Source organism: Manis javanica, chromosome 3 (genome assembly GCF_040802235.1).
Source record: "Manis javanica isolate MJ-LG chromosome 3, MJ_LKY, whole genome shotgun sequence".
Classification (NCBI taxonomy): Eukaryota; Metazoa; Chordata; class Mammalia; order Pholidota; family Manidae; genus Manis; species Manis javanica.
In genome coordinates this window covers 47,082,453-47,103,817 of record NC_133158.1, presented here as the reverse complement: position 1 = coordinate 47,103,817, position 21,365 = coordinate 47,082,453, and the positions used below count along the sequence as shown (strand labels likewise).

General features: G+C 40.2%; 2 protein-coding genes across 6 annotated transcripts in view; one reads left to right on the top strand and one right to left on the bottom strand.

Moving 5' to 3' along the window:
* Nucleotides 1–3,746: 3,746 nt before the first annotated feature.
* PIGP (phosphatidylinositol glycan anchor biosynthesis class P) lies at nucleotides 3,747–13,056 on the bottom strand. Its single transcript, XM_037014767.2, has 5 exons — nucleotides 12,916–13,056; nucleotides 12,280–12,383; nucleotides 7,452–7,524; nucleotides 6,806–6,924; nucleotides 3,747–5,745 (listed from the first exon to the last, which is right to left on the bottom strand). Exons 2-5 carry the CDS (start codon nucleotides 12,359–12,361, stop codon nucleotides 5,615–5,617), a joined length of 405 nt encoding a protein of 134 aa, XP_036870662.1. The 5' UTR covers nucleotides 12,362–12,383; nucleotides 12,916–13,056; the 3' UTR covers nucleotides 3,747–5,614.
* A 40-nt stretch (nucleotides 13,057–13,096) lies between these two features.
* Nucleotides 13,097–21,365, top strand: part of TTC3 (tetratricopeptide repeat domain 3) — a 136,380-nt gene continuing 128,111 nt past the window's right edge. For 2 of the 5 annotated variants that reach the window (XM_073231375.1, XM_073231369.1), the window contains exon 1: nucleotides 13,097–13,228. The gene's annotated coding sequence lies outside the window, so the exon portion shown is untranslated. Of the gene's footprint in view, nucleotides 13,338–17,641; nucleotides 17,757–21,365 lie in introns of all 5 variants that reach the window. The other 3 variants (XM_073231372.1, XM_073231371.1, XM_073231377.1) reach the window with 3 other exon arrangements.

Here is a 21,365-nt window from a genome sequence, read left to right as displayed (position 1 = left end):
ACTGCTGGTGGAAATGTAAATTAGTTCAACCATTGGAAAGCAGTATGGAGGTTACTCAGAAAACTAAAAATAGAAATACCATTTGACCCAGCAATTCCACCCTAAGAATGCAGGAGCCCAGTTTCAAAAAGACATATGCACCCCTATGTTTATTGCAGCACTATTTACAATAGCCACAAAATGGAAGCAACTTAAGTGTCCATCAGTAGATGAATGGATAAAGAAGATGTGGTACATATACATAATGGAATATTATTCAACCATAAGAAGAAAACAAATCCTACCATTTGTAACAACATTGATGGAGCTAGAGGGTATTATGCTCAGTGAAATAAGCCAGGCAGAGAAAGACAAGTATCAAATGATTTCACTCTTCTGTGGAAGTAGAAGAACAAAGAAAAAACTGAAGAAACAGAACAGCAGCAGACTCACAGAACCCAAGAATGGACTAACAGTTACCAAAGGGAAAGGGACTGGGGAGAATGGGTAGGAAGGGAGGGATAAGGGGAAAAAGGGGCATTATGATTAGCACAATAATGTAGGGGGTGGGGGGCATGGGGAAGGCAGTGTAGCACAGAGAAGACAAGTAGTGATTCCATCGCATCTTACTATGCTGAAAGACAGTGACTGTAATGGGGCATGTGGTGGGGACTTGATAATGGGGGGAATCTAGTAACCACAATGTTGCTCATGTAAGTGTATATTAATGACACCAAAAAAAAATGTTGAAGCCCTTTGTCCCTGTAATAATTCCAATGTCCAGAACTTAGCCCAAGGACACGATTTCACAAAATGTAGCCACAAAGATGTCTGCTGCACTGTTTAAAATAGGAAAACAGGAGACAGTCTAAGTGGCCAATGTAAGGGAACCAGTCTTTCTGCTCATGTTTCTGCCTCAGTGATTGAAACACTTCTTTCTTCTTGGGAAAGGACTGGGGAAGACCCTGCAATTTTCTCTACCTCATACTCCTTGACACTTACAGGAGAGGGGTGACTTATCTGATGGATGCAAATGGGCAAAGGTGACTGCATGTGAGTTGTCTGCTGCAGGTCTGGACCTCCCAGGTTGCAGCCCACCATGATCTCTTGCACACGCAGCTAGTCAGGCCAAGTTCCCAGCTCTGCAGGCCCTGCCCTCCTCATATCAGATTTAAGGAAGAAAACTTGGTTTTGGCTTCAGATTGATGCAGCACCTGAAAACCTGGCTCCATCAGTAATAAAGTGGGCACTGTATTTTAATTCCTATCGGGTGTTTGTCTTTTACAGCATGGTTGTGAGGAGTGATTGGGCTTCACCCAGAGCCTGCCAACCCAGGTTGTATTAACTGAAAACAGTCAGAAGTTGTGGCCGTGGAAACCAGCGAGGAGGTGGCCCTGGAAACCAGCGTCAGGAGGCAGGATGGGGCCTCTTGAAGCAGCTGCAGTAGGTGATGCAGGCTGTCTCAGAGCTGCTTCTAACATACAGGGGCCACACAACAGGCTTAAAACACAAGTGAGCCATTCTGGCCAAGTATGGTGCGGTTGGAGTGTGACATGAGTCACTGTGAGGCTTAGCTGGCATCATCCAGGCCTGGCTATGTGGTCCTCTGGGACTGTGACCCATACAAACAGAGCTTTAGCACTCTGGAATTGCAGAAATAGCCTGAGGCAGGTACTGAATTACTGGAGTTTTCCTCAGTATCTCGTGAAAGAGATAAAATCTTGGTACACAAATGCACCTGTTACAGAACTTTAACTGTTTTCTCTAAAGCCATCATTTCTGACTCTGTGGCTCCTTTGGCCCCTTGGGTCTCCATCCCGTCTCTGGCACACCCAGGCTTAATGTGGTGACGAGGCACGGAGGGAAGAGAACACTTAGTCCCTGGTCGTGAGTCTGCATAGGTGACGCCCGACACATCTGCTGCCCATCGATTAGTCTATGTGGCCCCATCAGACGTGGTGGCTATCTAAGCGCTATTCTTTGAAAAATGAACTTTTATTGTGTTTTGACTTAAGACTATCCTGACTAGAAAAGGGGAAATAGGTAAATTTCTGTCCATTCCAAAGGCAGTCTATAGTGCCACGGTTAACTCAATGGTTTTACAATGAGTGACCAAGAATCTTGACAACTGCCCCAGTCTGACCTGCATCCTGGGAAGACAAAGGATCTCTTCATGTTGCATACAGTCCATGCTGTCCAACGCACTGGGTTCTAGGAGCAGTTGATTTATTTGGGTTTTCTAAGCTTCATGGACATGGGGCTGGTAATATGATACTGCATCCTTTGAATCTTTGAAAAAGTGAGACGTACAAGAAACTATAAATTTGCATAAGGGGTGACACCCATTCTAGTGAGGGCCCAAGCAGCAGCTTCTTGAGGAAACCCAGGCACCTGACTGAGATCCTTCCGACTGAAACAGGCAGGTCAAGAAATTAGGGAGGGCAGAATTTTGGATTTGAATTGTTGGCTTTTCATGTAGGTGATTTCATATTTAGACTTTAAATTCTCACTTTGAATCTAATTACAGAAGGGGTTTTGTTAAAACTGGAACATTTTTAAATTACTGACATTTTTTATTTGGAGTGCTTTATGCTATTATTTGGGCTTATTGCAAAACACACTGTCTTTTAAATTTTTTTCTTAGATAATGACATACAGCAGGGAAATGCACTATACATCATGGTTCCATAACTGATAGAACAAGAACATCTCAGCTTGAGTTCCCCTGAAAGCAGAACCTGTGAAAAAGGCTTGTGTGTGGGCAGTCTGTTTGCAAAGTGACACTGGGGAGCAGGAGTGGGAAGCAAGGGGAGCAAAAAAAAGCAGAGAGAGCCAATGCAGGCGTTGTGTTCTGAGCTCCCTGTTGCCATGGAGACCACAGCTCCATCTTACAAAACCTCCCAAAGAGTCTGGAAATGGAGCTCAGAATGGTCTCCTTAGGGGATAGGATGCCTGCCCCATGCTAGCCTCCAGAGGGTCCTATGTGTGTTAACTCCCCTTCCTGCCAGAGGACAGTATCAAGTGGCACCTGTGTAGCTTCAGTGACTGGACTAAGAGGTGGAACAGAGGATCTGAAGTGACCACAGAGGTGTTCAATCAACATATTTCTCCTTACCAAGTGCAATGCCCTCTGCTATACTGTATTCTGTTCTAGTTCACACTCATACACACATGCTAGGTGAGGTCCATTAGCTAGCAGTTCTCAAGTGGTCTGGAGGCCCTGTTTCAGGGGGCTCTCTCAGGTCTAAATCAACTTCATAATACCACTCAGATGCTTATTTGTCTTTTTCATTCTCATCCTCACAAGGCTGCAGCAGTTTCCCAGAAGCTTGTGACATATGATACCAGAACAGATTGAATGCAGAAGCAGATGAGACCATATCTGGTTCCATTAAACCAGACATTACAGAGATTTTCTGTAAAAAATGTGAAAGAATTCTACTCATCTCACTAAATATTTTTTGTTTTGGAAGATAGTTATTTTTCATAATATGCTATTTTAAATATACCAAAATATAATAGGCTTATTACTTACAAACATGTAAATATTTTTCAATTCCTACTTTAATTTCTAAAGGTGACCCAGATATGCAAAAGCCCTTTGGGCACACAACCCAGATCAAGACATAGGGCATTTCCAACTGGTCAGGGCATTTCCTCATGCCTCATCCTAGTTGGTACCACTATTCTACTATTTATAACAACAGAAAAGTTTTTCCTGATTTTGAACTTCATGTAAACCATCCAGTATATGTTCTATGCCTGGCTTTTTTTTTGCCCAATATTCAGTGATATTTATTCATGTGGTTTAGAGCAGTAACTCATTCTTGTTTGCATAGCTGTATAGTTTCCCACTTTGTTTAAACAGACACAGTTTATTTACTATCCTACCCTTGATGGATTTGGTTGGTCCCCCTAAACTACTCTTAAGTGTGGTGACATGCTCTTACCACAATAAATATGGGAACTGGGGCAAACTAGAGAACAGGAATAGTAAATCCATGTTAGCCATCTCCTGCTCTCTGAATGGGGATATGGTTATTGAAATGGAAGTTATAGTTTCCCCAACTATTTAAAATAATTAGTTTCTTTTACTATTTGACTTAGAAACTATAGTCAAATTTGCCTAAGTTAAAATATGTAGCTCCACTATCAAAAGCTAGAAGGCCTTGAATGCCAGGTGAATTTAGATATGGTCCCACTGGCCAAATGTGAGTATACTCTTGCTAAGTTATATATGGTTTGTTTTCTTTAAACTTATTTCTATTTAAGCTTCTTAATCTCACATGGACACACACAGATAAGGCAGCGTCATTCAAACTAATTGACAGACCAAGTCCTCCCACCCCATCAACTGAACTTCCCCAAACACTGTTTGATTCAGCGAAAGGTATAACCATTCATGAATACAGTTCGCTAATCCAAAAAACCCCACAAAACATCAAAAAATAAAAAAACAAGGACTGGCTTTTGATCACAACTTCTCTCAGTAGCAGGCTTAACCTGCACAGTCAGATCTGTACCCAGTCAACCAGCTGCCTCGAGCAAATAGTGCAAAGCTACCAACTCCTCCCTAGCTCCACGGCTACCACTTTGCTCTAAGCGGTGAGCGTTTCCTGCCTGGACTAGACAGTGGCCTCCTGACTGGCCTTACTTCCATACTCTTGCCCCATCCTCAACTTCGCCTCCTGAATCCATCCTGAGTGACTCTTAAAAAAATACATCAGCATCCCCATAGCTCTGGATCTGAAGGGGGTCAAACTCATCACACTGACACTTTAGTCCAGACTTGCTACACTGGCCGACAAAGCCCTTTGGTCCTCCTGGGTCTCTCCAGGCTCACCCCACAACCCCTTGCACAGATGCACTAGGCCCCCTGCTGGCCTTCTGTCCTCAGGACACTCAGAGCCTCCCCATCTGAAGGTCTTTGCCCTGGATGCTTTGCACATGGAATGCCCCCTCCAACATTTTTGACTGGCTCCTGTTTTTGCTAATCAAATCTCAGTCTCAACTGCCTCCTTCTGAGCAGTCTTTGCTGACCACCAATCTAAGGTGGGTACCCTTTTACTCCCCACATCATCCTATCCTAATTCTCTGTACAGCATTCATCACAAACATTTTCTTGTTTATTTGCTTAGTCTGTCACAATATGCCTCCAAAATGTTGGCTTTTTAGGAGATAATCTTATCATTGCTACATCAACCAATGCCTAGAAAAATATCTGGTATACAGTAAGTAATCAATAAATGTTTGTTTTTAGATTAAATTAAATGTACCACTCTTCTCCTAAATCTAAGGCTTTGAATTCTGGGCCTCTAAGAACAAAAAGCAGGAAGGATGAAACTGCCCTTTGAAAATGACAACATGAACGCCTCTCTGGTGGGGCTTCTTGTTTTACTGATACTTATTTCTTTAAAAGTCTGCTATATGGTAATGCAGTATTTTATTCTGTCCACTAACAACTAATATTTGAGAACATTTATGATATTAATGGAACTTAATCTAAGAAGTTCAGCTCACATTTTTAAAATTTTCAATATTGGGTATTAAATACAAGAGAGATAGTTCAAATACTTATGGTCAAAATTACAGTCAAAAACTTCTCACAAATGTTTGGTGTTAGTCTAGATACAATTCAGTTTTTGGTGTAAAGTTCTCCGGTTGAAAGGAAGAACATTCGGTTCACTTCACTAATCGTGATATCTCTTAATGCTGGGATGGCCTCTTCTTGGCTTTTCTTCTGCTGTTGGTTTGTAGCGTAGTTATCTGTAAGAAGAGGACAAAAAGGTCTGTTAACCCAAGCAATTTCTTCTATAGTCTCTGTGGCTTACGTTGATCCACCACATATTTTACTAGGCTAATGTCTGGATAATGACAAATACCATATTTAACATAATTAAAAGACTACTTGAATTCTTTTTAGAAGAAATGTTCCAATTAGAATAAAAATCAGAGAAGTACTTTGTGTATCTCTAACTTGGATAAGAAATTACTATTTCATTAACTGTACAATGATGATGAAAGTCCCATTTGCACATTTTTCATGGACACAGAATTATACCCAGGCTTAGGAAGTGTATTTAAATCAACACCCCAGAACTAGTAAATCATTTGGTTCAATCATTCATGCAAACCGAACTTCCCCTCTTTGTACAAATTGTCTATTTTCTGTAATTCCAGTCGAGAATGCAGGGAATACAGTAGGTTATCAGAAAAGAAATATAAAAAAGAACTGATTTTCAAAATACATAATATAGGCTCATGAAAAAAGGCTTTGAAAAGTTAAAAAAAAGCATACCAGGGAACTTAAAAATACTTCACTTCCTAGAATCTAAGCAACCTCAGGAATATTTTATTTTGATCCTTAGACTTGAAATAAAAGAACTCGAAAAAAATCCTACAAAAACACACTATGGCTTTTCTACCCACTTAACTGTGGTCAGGTTTACACAGTGATCCTGAGGAGGATTCACACCCTCAAATCCCTCTCCTGGACAAGGTCCACATGGACCTATTTACCACCCCTGGGTCAACAATGCCTATTTAAAAGTTTTTCTCAAGCAAAGTTGCTGAGGAACAAATTATACACTTGTGTTTTTTTAATGGGAAAATATACCTGTTAATTAGTCCTATGAACAGCATATTCATCAGAAATTATTTCACATTAACATTTCCTCTGGTGTATTTCATTTTTATTTCTCCTAGGTTCTTTTTACTGTGCTAATGTGTGTCTCCTACTTCACCTTATTCTTGCTTTTCTTAATAAAATTGCTAATACCCGGCTGCCCTCCAACTCCACCAGCACTTTCTTTTAATACACATTTACCTGTGATTGTATGAATGGAGCTGAGCGGAGCAGTACTCATCATGTTTACTCCAAATAAGAGCACATAACCGATTACTATAGTAATGAGGAGGTAGACAGGTAATGCAACTGCCCAGTATCTGTGGAACAGAATATGAAAATAGGTAACAGATTTCCTAAAATGCTGCAGTTCTCATGGGTCCATCACCAAGTTAAAATACCTTTAGAATCTTATTTTTTTTTTATTAAAGTAATACATGTATATAAAAGACAAAGAATTCTACAAAGTCTATAATGAAACACTGCAATCCTATATCCTTCCCTATTTTAGCAATGTGGAAAAAGTGTAAACTCAGTCAATTACCTCGCACCTATCTGCAATCCACTTCTTGCTATCCCATTATTTGTTCCTGTGGGTTTTATACCTTAATTTTTTTTCCTGGGGTGTTATCTTAACAAGATGTTGGTAGGAAATGGAAAAAATTTGTGTTCACTCCACCATATTTTATCAATAATGGTAAGGCTGTATCAATAATGACCTTTAAAAAGCTTTAAATTTCCATATGGCTATTTATGGATCCTAGTATTTGGGGAATCTTAAGAAAAAATCTGATCTTTCAAAAGAGCACTAATATATTCTTATTTAAGAAATATATATTAAACTTACTTTTGAGGCCAATAGGTTAAGCCTAAGGAGTTTAGCCAAGGTTCAGGAATAAAAGCCCACACGAGATACAGCACTGCAGAAGAGGAAAAATTTTAAAAAAGAGAAGAAAAAAGTTGGTAAGGCATGCATCTCATCTATCAAGTTCAGATAAAACAAAAAAGCTCCTTTGAAGGTTCCCTGACTAGCTTGGAAATGATTTTTTCTTCCTTTGAATTCTTCTAGCTCTCTATTTCTATCATTCTGGTAATAGTTAAGACAATTACTTTCTATTAGTATATTTGTATTGCTGTGAAACAGATTTCTAGCACTTTCAATCTTGCAAATTTAAACCTCTCTACCCATTGAACAATTCTTTTTTCCCATTAGACATTTTTTTAAGCATGTCTTAACCCTCATTTTAAACAATTTAAGAGCAGAAATCATGCCTTAGCAATTGTTGTAATCCTTGTAGCACTTAGCAATTTGCTTTATGCATAGATGTTCAAAACTTCACCCCCACAGGGTTTACGTAACTGTAGACATTTAATTGCTTATAGGTGAATTTATGTACCCTTGTTCTCAGCTAGTACATGTTGGATTTCTGCCTTATGTCCCAGAATACAATCTTATTTCCCTCAGTCCAAGTCTTTGTGGCGCCCTTCACTGTGGTCTCTGTTTAATAGCAACAGCTAATCTTTGAGCACTCACTGTGGGCCACACACACTTCTAAGTACTTTACATGCATTGTTTCATTTAATCCTCAAAACAATCCTGAGAGGTATGTATGCCATTTTTACAATGAGGAAATGGAATCAGAAATGTTGCCTCATCTGCCCAAGGTCAGTGGCATAGACAATTTCAAACCACTTTATCAATGATGACGAAGGATTCATATTTTTCTCCGCAGGTATGCATTACAGATCTGTGAGGAGTGTGAGATATAAAGGTGAACCTAAAAGAGATGGCTTCTGCCCTCCTTGAGCTTAAAACTTAGTAGGGAGCACAGACAAATAAATTGGTACTTTCTATTACACTGTGATAAATGCTGAATAATAAAAGATGTATAGGAGGGACCTTAGCCCACACTGATGGTGATGGGGCTGGTGATAATACTCAGCAAAGATTTCCTGGAGGAAGCAACTAAATTGGGGCCTAAAGGATGAGTAGGGGATTAGCCAGATTAAAAATGTACACAGCTGGGGTTTGCAGATGAAAGGAAGGAGGAAATGAGAAAATGGTTGTTCCCTGCCATGGCCCACAAAGAGAGCAAGAGGAATTTGAAGAGAGATTTGGTGTGGAGGGAAAAGATGGCAAGGAACTGGCTTGAAGCCTGAGGTAGTTTCTAAGGTTAAAGAAATACAAATAGTGGGTAAACGTAACCTAATTTCATAAATGGAAATTAACTAATTAAATGAACAAGCATTTACTAAGTATCTAATATATGCCAGGCACTATAGAAAAGTCAAATCTATAAGAAAAGTAAGACACAGTCCCCATTCTCACAAATTAGTGTGGATGACAGCAATGAGTCAAATGTAGTGAGTGGCAGGAACTTTCTGTGCATTTTCTTATTTAACCCTCTCAAACCCTTTTTGGAAGATTTCTATTATTATCCCTAATTCACAAATGAAGAAATTGAGGGTCAGGGATTTAAGTATCTCCCAGCTAAAGTTACTGAGCTGGAATTTGGACACTAGCAGCGTGCTCACCCCATGCTTCCAGGTGGCAGCAAGAACGTTAGTAAACATGGAGATGAGTAGGAGGAGTGCGATGTATTTGGGGAAAGCTCAAAGCAGGTTAGAGTGGCTGCAGTGTGAAAAATAAAGCTGAAAAAGCGAACAGGTCACAGATCATGAAAAATTCTGTACAAGGAACATGGGTTTCATGCTCTAGGCAGTGGGAACAACTGGATATTTTGTCTTTAAGGATACAGCAAACTACAAAGAAATGACCATTCACACTCCAACCAGAGGTTTAAGGAGAGGAGTTCAGGTCTGTGAGTCACTGACGGCTGTGTGTAAGATGTATCTGTGGAAGAGCAGAGGCAATAGGAGGCCCACGGGATTCAGTGCTAGGGGCGGATGAATGAGGGCAAGAAAGAAAAGCACAAGTAAAGCACCACTCCCAGGTTTTCGGAGTGGGTGTCTAGTAATTAACAAAGAATACTTGAGCAGTCATTCTTCACACAACAATGAGTGATCTTCCAAAAATAAAAATCTGACCACATTTCTTCCCTGCTCAGACTCTTAGAATAAAATCCAAAACCCTTACCAGGGCCTGCAAGAATTTCTATAATCTGGCTCCTGCCCACCTCTCCACTGTTAAGTCCTGATGCACTACGCTTGGCTCTAGACAGCGTCTCAGGGCCATCGCACTTGCAGTCAGTGTTGTCTGCATGGCATGTTCTTCCCTTGGCTCTTTCCATGGATGGTTTCTTCTCTTCCATCATGTCTTAGCTCAAATGTCACCTTCTAAGAAAGGCTTTCCCTATCACTTGTTATTCCAACTATGTCCCACCCACCAAACCATTATTACTCCCTATCATTTCCTTTGAAGCCATTACAAAATATATTATCACTGTTAAGGACTGAATGTTTATGTCTCCCTCAAATTCACATTTGAAGCCCTAATCCCCAGTGTGGTGGTATTTGGAGGGGGGCCTTTGGGAGGTAGTTAGGTTTAAAAAGGGGTCATGCAAGTGGAGCCCCATGATGGGATTAATGTCCTCATAAAAAAGGGATGGACCAGAGCTCTCTCTCCATTCTGTGGGAACACAATAAGAAGGTGGCCATCTGCAAGCCAGGAAAAGGGCCCTCACAAAGAACCCAACCATCCTGGCATCCTGACCTTGCACTTGTCAACTTCTAGAACTGTGAGAAATAAATGTCTATTTCTTAAGCCACCCAGTCCAGGGTATGTTGTTACAGCGGTCTGAACAGACTAAAACAATTAACTTGTTTTTAAATCAGTAAATATTTCAACTTACAGAGAGAATCATGTAACCCTCCTGCACCCACCACTTAAGTTTCATCATAACTGCTGGGTACTGGCCCCTGACCTCCTCCAGCCTATTACTTTCTGCCTCGCTTTCCTAGGCTTCAACCTTACTGAACTCCCATCTGTTCCTTGAACCCACAGGCATGATTCTTCCTAAGGGCTTCTGTACTGGCTGTTCTCTGTCTGGGAGGCTCTCTCCCCAGATAGCCACAAAGCTAAATGAACTTTCATGTCTGTGCTTAAACCTCATTTCTGTTGAGATACTTCCAGACTGCTATATTAAAATAGCAATCTCTTCCCACTCTTTATTCTCCTTTCTTAATTTCTCCCTATGGTACAAGTTATCATCTGGAAGTTGTGTATGTGTTACTTATTTAATGTGTCCATTGGCTATCTCCCCAACTGGAATGAAAGCTCCATGAAAGCAGGACATTTTTCTACTCCTGTGCTCCTCCTTTGCCTACAATCGTGCCTGGTATCTGGGAAGCACTCAAAAATTTGTTGAATTAATTTTTTATTATGGGTATTATTGGATTTAAGTCTTAAAGTCATATCTTTTACTTATTTACATAGTTTCTAATCTTTCAAATATTCTATAGAGCAGGGATTTACAAAAATGATGATGCTGATAATACCCAGCAGCTAGTAATTATGATATACTTATTTTCCTATGCATTGTTTTAAGTGCTTTGCATAAATTATGGCAATTAATCCTAACAAGAGCTATAAAAGGGAACGACTGAAGTCAAGCCAGTATCTGGGTTCAAGTCTATCTATCACTTACTGGCTGTGTGACATTGGGCCCTGTGTTCCTTAGTATCTTCATCTGTAAAATAAGGACGATAATATCAGTATCTACCTCATAGGACTGTCTTTTGGATAAGCAGAATTCAGTAAACATTACCAAACCACCCTTTTACAGATGAAAAATCCAAAGGCTCCACAGTTAAGTAATCCTTGTAGCACTTAGCAATTTGCTTTATGCATAGATGTCACACAGTCTGTGGAGGAATCAGGATTTGAACACATTATAATTTCTTCACTCCACAGATTCCCCTAGCCAGCAGCTTGGTTGGCTACACCGACACAGTTAGGGTTCAGAAGTACTGCCAACCCCCTACCTCCCTGGATTCCACAAAATTACAAAAAGTTGGATTGTTACATCCCAATTTTCTCCTTGTTTCCCTTTGAGGAGAGACAGGGAACCTGCTGTGTGACTCTGGGCATATTAGTGCCTCAATGAGAATCAGTTTCCTTACCTGTAAATTGGGATTTTCCTGGGACTGAGGAGGATCCAGGATGTAAAGTGCATCTGACTTCCCTAACAGAATTTCCCTCCACTCCCTAGCTCCCCCAGGCTGCGCTAAAGCAATACCCTCACTCATTCCAAACCCTTCATTCAGAGCCTGCCCACTTCTTCCTTCTTACTGCTGGGGAGAAAGCTAACTTCCCTGTTTGATTTCCTGTCTCTTCATTGGGCCAGCATAACACTTATCACACAGAGTGTTAATTGTAGATTTACGTATACGTTTTGTCTGTAAGACCATGACCACAAGGACCAGATTTTATTCACTCTGCAATCCTGTCTGGTGCTGTATAAATATTTGTTGGGATTAAATCTCTTAGGCTAGTGTCTGGCATATAGAACTCTGAACTAACACCAGTTCCCTTCAGGTTTTCTTCAAAAGAAACATAATTTCTTAATTTCTCCCCATGGTACCAGTTATCATCAAAAGAGACATAGGTATAAAGAATACAGTTCGTATGTACACATTCTAAGAACAAATGCAATAATTTCCTTGTCCTTGAACACCAGAAAAAGGCTCTGGGTATCCATCAGGAAAGTACTTACTGAAGCCAAATTGGGAGCTTAAGAAAAGAACAAAGCCATAAATCGCTCTTTCTGGCAATGGCGACGGTGAATTTTCCACCATTTTCCCTGTGGCTTTAAACAATCTGTGGAAAAAAAACAATCATCCGTCAGTGATTTACTCCCCTTCGCCGTTGGTTTGTTATAACCTCATCGCTTTGCTATGGACACAGCCTCTGCAGGTTTCTTCCTAGCCTAAACCCCTGCAAACTGCCGATGTGCGCACACACCGACGACACACACCAGCCTGCACGCGTGCACGAGCCCACAACGTCGCGTGTATATGTGCATTAGCGCCCACGCTAGTGCGCGCACCCTGCATCGGGCTGAGGGAGAGAAGGGGGCGACGGGGACGAGCTAGGAAGGGCAGAGCCTCCCCAGCTTTGCAGGCTTCCCCTTTGTGGGAAGGGAAAGGCAGGGCTCGGCCCGAGTCCCGCGCGAGCACCACAGCCTGGGTCGCGGCACCCGGGACCCCCAGTCCCCCCTTAGGGGCTTTTGTTTCTCATTCGAGGCTGGGGTGGGGTAGGCTGCCCTGTCCTTGGGACCCTTCTGCGCCCACTCGGGCTCCTCCCGACAGCTCCGCCGCCTTAGCGCCTAGTCCCTTGCGCAAGCGCCTACCAGGGAGCCGCAGGGGGGCGACAGACGAAAAACTGAGAATGGCCGAATCACCTCGGCGCCCCCCAGCCCGGGCGCAGGCGCACCGCGACCCTCGCTGGGTCGGAGCGCGGGGGCCTGCGGACCGGCTCCGCTTGCCCAGACGGAAGGGGGCGGGGCGGCGCCACCGCGCATGTGCGCTCGGGCCCACGTGATGCGCCTGTCGCCTGCGCCACCGCCCGCTCTTGCCGGGTAGCTGGCTGACGTGGAGGGCCCGAGGCGGCGGCGGCGGCGGCGGCAGCGGCCCGCGTCCTAGTCGCGCGGGCGGCGGGCCCCGGTGAGTGCACACCTGGCGCGCGGCAGGGCTCCCGGATGTGTCACCTTGTCGCGCTGTAGCCGAGATGCCCGGAGAGACGGGCCCTCCACACCCCCTCCGTGGGTGTGTGGTGAGTGTGGGTGTGTGCGCGTCGCTCGCTGTGGTGCCCGCGGTGTGTCTGCGTGGGTCGGGGTGCTGGTGCGCTGGAGTTGTGACCGCCTTTGTCGGCCCCAGTGGGTGTGTCGCCTTTGTCTCGTGACCCCCTTCTGCAAGCGTGAGCCTCTCCGGATGTGTGGGCGCGGGTGGGAGAAGCCCCTTTGTGTGCGAATCCCCCTGCCGCCCGCGCACCCTGCTCTTGAGGGTGACACTCCTGGTAGGCGAGGGTCCCCGACCCGAGCGCGCGGGCACGCGGTGGTGTGCCCCTGCGGTCCTTTTGTGTCCGCGCCCGCCCTTCTCGGCGACGGCTTCGGCGCCCCGGCCTGTGGAGGTGGCCCCCCTTTGTGTCACTGCCCCTCTCTGGGGATTGCGCGTCCCCCGTGCGCGTGGCCGCGTCTCCTGCAGTCGTGACTCCCGCCTGGGGCATCGCCCGCGCGGGTGTGCCTTGTCGCGTGTCCCCGCGCGCGTGCTGCGCCTGGGTCCTGTCGCGTGCGTGGTCTGTGTGCGGGCTCTCGTTCGCGAGTGTTCGTGAACGTTCGTGAACGTTCGTGCACGGCCCCATCCTCTGTGATTTTCTTTCCTTATGTCTGCGCCACCTTTTCCGTGAGAATGGCTGCCGAGTCTGCGGCCGCCCCCTCCGCACGGCGGGGACCAGGGGAGGGGAAATCCACCCAGCGCTCCCCCGTCCCCCGACGCTCGTGGGAAGGGGGCACAGCCATTGGTCTGGGCAGCTGCCGTGTAGCGTTTATCGCAAGTGGCCTGTCGAGCTCGCCTGTTCTGGGTAACGGAGTAAGGGGGCCAGGGGCGAAGAATCGTGCCAAGGCGTGGGTGAATTACCAGTGCGGCATGCCTTTTCCAGAGGCGCCCTAGACTTCTTCCAAGATAAACGTGCGCCACTGGGCAAATAAATTTTAGCCGACCCTGGGCATTCTTGATCACACAAGTTTTTAATGGTGTTCACATAATTTGTCTCTTGATTTCTGCCCAACATCCTGAGGAGAGAAAGAAGGCAGACATCTTACAGATTTTACTCCTCCCTTGGGAGCACTTTCCTTATATTTACAGCTCTAGTTAGGATATTTTTTATTGCAAGAAATTTGCATTTTATCCTGAGGGAAATGGGAATTATTGTAAGGATACACAGAGAAAGAAATTTACGCTTTTGAAACCCAGCTACTCCTCTTGCTTCAAGGTGTGGGCTCTGCACTCGAGGGCTGCGTTTCTCTGTTCATTTGCTTAATTTTCTTAATTCTTGAATAATTTCCTATTTTTTCTTTTTAATTTCTGGGATATTTCACATGTAAAATACCGAGGGAGATCAATCCATGACTCAGATTTACAGATGTGATTGTTTTGCTAAATATACTTCAGTTTCTCTTTTTAAAAAATTGCAGATATTGAAGGTGCTCTCAGTTCCTCCCCCTTTCCTTAGAGGTGCCCACCTTGTTCAGGTTTGTGGTTATCATTCTCCTGTATATTTTATACTTGGATCACGGTGAAGCCGTAAACAACGTGTAGTGTTGTGTGTTTTAAACATCATTGGTATTAAACTATATGTGCCTTTTTGCAACTTGCTTTTTTCAATCAGCTTCACATTTGAGATGTGTATACAAATAAATTGGATCATTATGTTATCTTTGGTCATTTAAATTGCTGGTATAGAATTCAGTTGTATGAATATACCATAATTTATCCATTTCCCTGTTGATGGACCTTGAAGTTGTTTCTGGTTTTTGACTCTGAAAACAATCGCTCAGTAAACATCTTTGTATTGGTTTGCTTGTGCACACATTTGGAAGTTTCTCTAGGAAATAAACTAGTTGTATATTTATTTACTAGATAGTAAGATATGCCTCTAACTTAACCAAATACCTCAGAAGTTCTCAAAGTGGTTGTACTAATTTTCACTCTCACTGGTATTGAGTGAGGACAACCATTTCCTCACATCCTTGCTAACACTGTATGTTACCAGATTTAAAAATTTTGCCTTTTCTTTACTGACCGGCTTCCTTATAATTAGTTTGTGGCTAAATTTGCTTGCACCTTGGCTTGTGCTCTAGCCTTTTGTCAGCCTATGGATTCATCTCTCACAGCTAACTGCCTCAGTCTTTATCTCATTTGGTTCTCATAAGGTTAATTCCAATAAACACTTATTTTGTATCTAGTTAATGTATCTAGTTATGTTTGATGTAAACATGGTAATTCCCATGGTTTGTTATATGTACCTCTCCAGTGGCAGGTGAGGTGATTTAATTACTTTTTTTTTCATAAAAAGGTTTTTAAAAGTCTCCTTCCCCCTTTAATATTTGATACATTCAGAATATATGTAACATGTATATAGGTTATCAAGCAAAGCAATAAAATAAACAACTGTCAATCCACCACTCCGATCCAAGAATCAGAATGACTAATATTGAATGTGCTCACTTCCAATGACTACTATCCTGAATTGTGTGTCATTCCTTGTTTTTTAAAAATAATTATATCTGATAGATACATATATACATCCCTGAACAATGTATGGTATGATTTGTTGTTTTTGAGTTAAAAGAAAAATACTGGATACAGTTTTCTGAGACTTGCTTATTGTACTCAATGTCATATTTTTAAGAGTCACTGATACTGAGTATAGATGTAAGGCATTAATTTTAACTGCTGTGTAATATTCCACAAGTGAATATAACACAGTGTATGCAATCTTCTGTTGATGGGCATTTTGATTGTTTCTAGGTTTTGCTATTATGAAAATTCTTGTATGTATCTATTACACAGTTGCCTTCTAATTTTCTCTTATTCACATTGGTACATGACCCTCTAAGGGAATATTGAAGATTCTCTAGGCAGTACTTGGGTACAAGAGATATTAATGAATCAATTTATAGATCATTAAATTCCGTGTGTACTATTTCCTGAAATTGATATTGCCTGAGGCCTGTGATAGAGGCCTCCTGCTAGTTCTACTTTCCTACCTTCTTTTCCGTAATAGCACTTCTACCTTAAATAAGAAGACATACCACTTACCCACATGGAATGTTACTAGGGCATTGCCCCAAGTGCAAAAACTGTGTGGAAAACAAAGAAATAATTTACAACAGTGCATATCATATCTCCTGAAGTGCTGCATTTCCAATAAAACTCACTTTTTGTGTTTATCAGCATATATATTTTTTGATCAACTCTATGCTATCATGATCACAACAGTTTGAACAAGGATATGTCAGCTTTGCTTTAAAACATGACTGTGATACTCCTGAAATTCATCCTTTGCAATTATTTCAACTTAGGCAGAAATTTTTTAGATGTCATCTTCAAGTATGAAGAGTATGTAATTTTTAAAAACATCTTTGGCTGTTTGTAAGTAAAAAAAAAGGTTGGAATGCTACTATGGTAAGCTATTTGCTAGAAGTGGAATTGCTGGGTAATGGGGTATGAATGTTCGACTTTACAAATGATACCAAATTGTTTCCCAAAGTTGTTGTACCAGCTTACACTTTGGCCAGCAGTTTTGTCAATTTATACATGTTGATAAGCAGTGTATAAGAGCTATAGTTGCTCTGTGTTCTGTCCAACACTTGTTTTGGTCAGACTTCTTGATATGTGCCAATCAAATGGGTATGAAATGGTGTCATTGTGGTCTTAATTTGGATTTCTTTGATTGTTAATGAGGTTGAAAATCTTTTCGTATGTTTCTGAACCATCTGTTTGCCTTTTGTGAAATACCTGATCATACCTTTCAACCATTTTTCTATTGGTTTGTCTTTTAAGACTAGGAAACTGGTAACACTGATCTTTTACTGAGTATATGCATTGTAAATATCTTCTTGTTGGTGGCCTGTCTTTTCATTCCATATGGTGTATTTGTAAATTGAAGGTCTTAATTTTAATGTTATCTATTTGAAACTTTCTCCTGTGTTTTTTTTTTGGTAAGTTTTAAAATGATGCCTTTTACATTTAAATTCATGATCCATCTGGTATTGATTTTTGTGTGTGAGGCAGTGATTGTATTTATTTCTCCCCCATGTGGCTACAGTTGTCTTCATACCATGTATTGAATTAACCTCTGTTCACCAGTGATCTGCTGAACCACCTCTTTTTCATTTAGTTCCTACATGCATTGGTCTGTTTCTGGCTCACCTTTCTGTGCCACTTGTTCACTTCTCTCTCTGTGTGTTGATGCCACACTGTCATAATTATTAATGCTATAGCTTTACCAGAAATCTAGATGTCTGGGGGGAACTTGAGTCTCAGCTGTTCTTAGACCTTTGTTCTTATTTTAAGACTCAGCTTCTCACGTGACATGAAAAACTCTTTGGGAACTAATTGGAATTGATTGAATCAGTTTGGGGGAGAATTGAAATCTTTAAGATTTTGAGCCTTCCTGTCTGAGAACATGGTATGTATTCTGTTTATTTAGGTTTTTAATGTCTTAATACAGTTTTGTAATTTTCTCTATACAGATCTAACACTTAAAATGTTGATTCTAATGTTTATAATAGTTTTGTTGCTATTATAAATTGTGTTGTTTAAAATTCTATTTTATGACTTTATTGCTACTGAATAGAAATATAATGTATTTTTAAATACTGATTTTTAGCCATCTACTTGATAAACCTTTATTGTTTCTTACATGTTTTCTGTAATTCTTTTGAGTTTTTTATTTGGACAATTATGTTATTTGCAAATAGTAACACCTCTGGCTCTTCCTTTTAGTTATTTTCTCTTTTAGTTTTTTTTTTCTTCATATGCTGGCACACTTTTAGATCTGTGTTCAATGGAAGTGATTAAGGTTGTTTATTAGAAGTGATTATTCTAGGCATACATGTCTCATTCCAGATTTTAAAGGGAATGTTTCCCCATTAAAAATGTTTGTTATGAGGTTTTGTAGATACTTTATTGAATTAGAGAAGCCTTTGGAATTTTGTCACATGCTTTTCTGTATCTGTTGAGAATATCTTGTGTCTTTTCTCCTTCAATCTGTTAAATGTAATGGATTCCAATCAGTACATTTTAAAATTCTTAATTCTCTCTTACATTCTTTCCTGAGGTAAACCAACATTGATCTTGGTGCATTGTCTTTTTATAAACTACTGGGTTGAGTTTATTTAGGATTTTTGTATTTGCTTGTGAATGAAATCACCTGTCATTTTTTTTGTTGACTTTCTTGTCTGATTATGACATTAAGGTTATACTAGCTTTACACCTAGTAGAGTATAGTTCCTCTTTCTGATTTTCTGGGATGTTTTGGATTGGAGTGAATTGTTTATTACAAGTTTGGTAGTATTTACTTGTAAGGTCATTTGGATTTAATATTTTGTAAGTTTAAGAAGTTTGTCCTTCCTACAGAAATTTTAAGCTTATTGGCTTCAAGTTCATGGTAGTATCTTAATTCCCATTTGAATCTCTGCTTCATCTTTAGTTATGTTCCCTTTTCTCATTTTGAATATTACTTGTGTGTGACATCTCTTTTTATTGATTGATCTTGCCAAAATTTGTCTATTTATTAATCTTGGCAAATGGCTAATTTTTGGCTTAATTAGCCCTATTACTTTTGGTTTTTAGTTTATAGATATTTTAAAAATTGTTTCCTTTTTCTTTCTTTGGGTTAATTATATTTTTCTGACTTAAGTTGCATGCTTAATTTACTAATTTTCAGTCATTCCTATTTTCTAGTGTAAGCATGTAAGGCTGTAAGCTTCCTCAAAGTTCATTTTTATATTATCTAACATGGTTTAATTCTTAGTGTTTTCATTAACTTTCAAATCTAAGTTTTTTTATATTTCCATTTTGATTTCTTTGACTTTTGTGCTTTTAAATTTTCTTTTAAATAGGTTTAAAAATTTTCAAATGTCTCTGCATTAACATTTTTTTCTTTTTGTTATTCAATTCTTAATTGTATTGTCAGAGAATGTAATATTTTATCTTTTTAAAAACATTTGCCTTTGATTTATGGCCTTATACTTAGTAAATTATAACTTGTAAAGAGTATGTATTTTCTCATTGTTTTATATGTATATATGTATATATGTATATGTATATATATATGTATATATATATATATATATATATATATATATAATCAAGCTTGTAAATTGTGTTATTCAGACTGCATTAATTTTCATTTGTGTGGCCTATCATTAATTGAGAGAGGTGGATTTCAGTCTTCTAATAGACTTCCTGTGGTTCTAACAATTTTTCTTTATGTTTTGAGTCTTTGATTAGATACAAAACTTTAACATTATTTTCCTAGTGATGTGAAGCTTTTCCTGCTAGGTTATGATCTGCTCCATGCCTAATTAAGCTTTTTGTCTTAGGATTTGTTTTATCTACCTATTTTTGGTGGTAATTTACCATGAATATTCTTTTCCTTAATTTTATTTTCAGTTTTTTTGTGTCTTTCCATTTTAGGTTCCTCTTATGAAGAACATATTCCTGGATTTTTCTTTAAATCCAGTCAGACAATTCAGGTTCTATAATTGGTATTTTTAGAAATTAGTTCAAGTCTCTTGGTGGTCACCGTAGTTTTTATCTGGAATTATTTTTATTTTACCCTTGTTTTTGAGAGATAATTTTGAGGTGAATACAATTTTAGGTTGATAGCTTATTTTCTGTCCACAAGGTGATATATTCTGCAAGGAAAGTCTGCTGCCATTCATGCTTCTTCAAAGAAAATATTCTTTTTCTTTTGTCCACATAGGATTTTCTGTCTTTGGTGTAATGTCACTTCACTTCTAAGTCTACATGGAGATTACTTATCCTCTTTTGGTTACACTTTTCCTCATTCTGGAATTTTGTCTTTCAGGAGGTCTAGAAGATTCTGAGCATTATGTTAAGTATTATCTCTCTTTGATTTTTATCTATTCTCTTTTTCTGGAAATTCAACTGGATATATATGTATTAGACTGTTCCTAGATCTTCTTTCATCTTTAATATTCTTCATTTCCTTGTCTCTTAACCAGAATTTACAGTGCTGGGTAATTTTGTCAAGCATATCTTCTAGTTCATCAATTTTTCTTTTCAGTTCTGTCTAATCTTCCCTAACCTATCCATTTTTTCTTTTACTTTTAACAGTTGTATTTTTAATTTCTTAAAGTTCCTTTCCACTTGGTTCTTTTCTGTATATACCCAGTCATGTTTTATAGTCTCATGTTGCTTGCTCATTTTTTTGAATCCATGGGTATTCTCTAGACTGTATCTGGCAGTCCCAATGTCTGATGTCCTTAGGAGTCTAAATTTATTGCTTGTTATTTTCTGTTCTCTCTTGTTCATGGTGGTTATCACCTCCTGTGCTTGGTGATCTTTGATGATCAACTCCTATATGATTGACCTTTCTCTGGGCATCTTGAGAGTCTGATTTTGGGAGGCTTTTCTTCTGATAGGATTTGTATCAGCTTTCGTTGGGAGCCAGGGAATTTACATGGGACCACTTTTCAGTTTCCACACTTTGCTTCTGGCTCAGGGCTCAGTGGTCTTACCCACCACTGCTGTTGGCGTTACTGCTCTTGCCTGTTAGGTTTGTTGCTCTTGTGGGAAAAGGGTGGCTTTAAATGTTCCCTGTTTTTGTGAACTCAGAAAGATTAAAAAATCTAGGATCTGTTTTATTTTGTAGTGATAAAAAAGAGTCCCCATTAGTTCATTGTAACTGATGGAATCAGAAGTTCTTTACTAAAATATTTAATTTTGGTAGTATGTTTATTTTAGTTTGCATTTGAAACTAACTCTTATGAAATGTAAGATTTTTTAGTGATACGAAATTTTCTATTAAATAAGTTTTACATCTAAGTCAAAGGTTGAGTTATTCTCAAGAAAAATACTAAATAACAGCCCAGGTGCAAGTGGATTGGCAAAGTTGTGGGGAATGTGAAAAAAATTTGGGAAACACTGAGCTAGGGAAGCAAGATGAAAAGGGCACAGTGTACCCTCTGGACCTACTGAGGTAAACTTATGATGACCAAACTGTGCGAAAACTGCTGTCGAAATGATATGGGCAGGGCACCCTGGGCTT

Excerpts from the sequence above, each read along its gene's own strand:
- PIGP (XM_037014767.2), bottom strand. The coding sequence starts at position 12,361 with ATGGTGGAAAATTCACCGTCGCCATTGCCAGAAAGAGCGATTTATGGC. Across the intron at positions 6,925-7,451 it reads TTAACCTATTGGCCTCAAAA|ATACTGGGCAGTTGCATTAC; the intron begins GTAAGTTTAATA and ends TCTGTTCCACAG. Across the intron at positions 5,746-6,805 it reads CTCCATTCATACAATCACAG|ATAACTACGCTACAAACCAA; the intron begins GTAAATGTGTAT and ends CTCTTCTTACAG.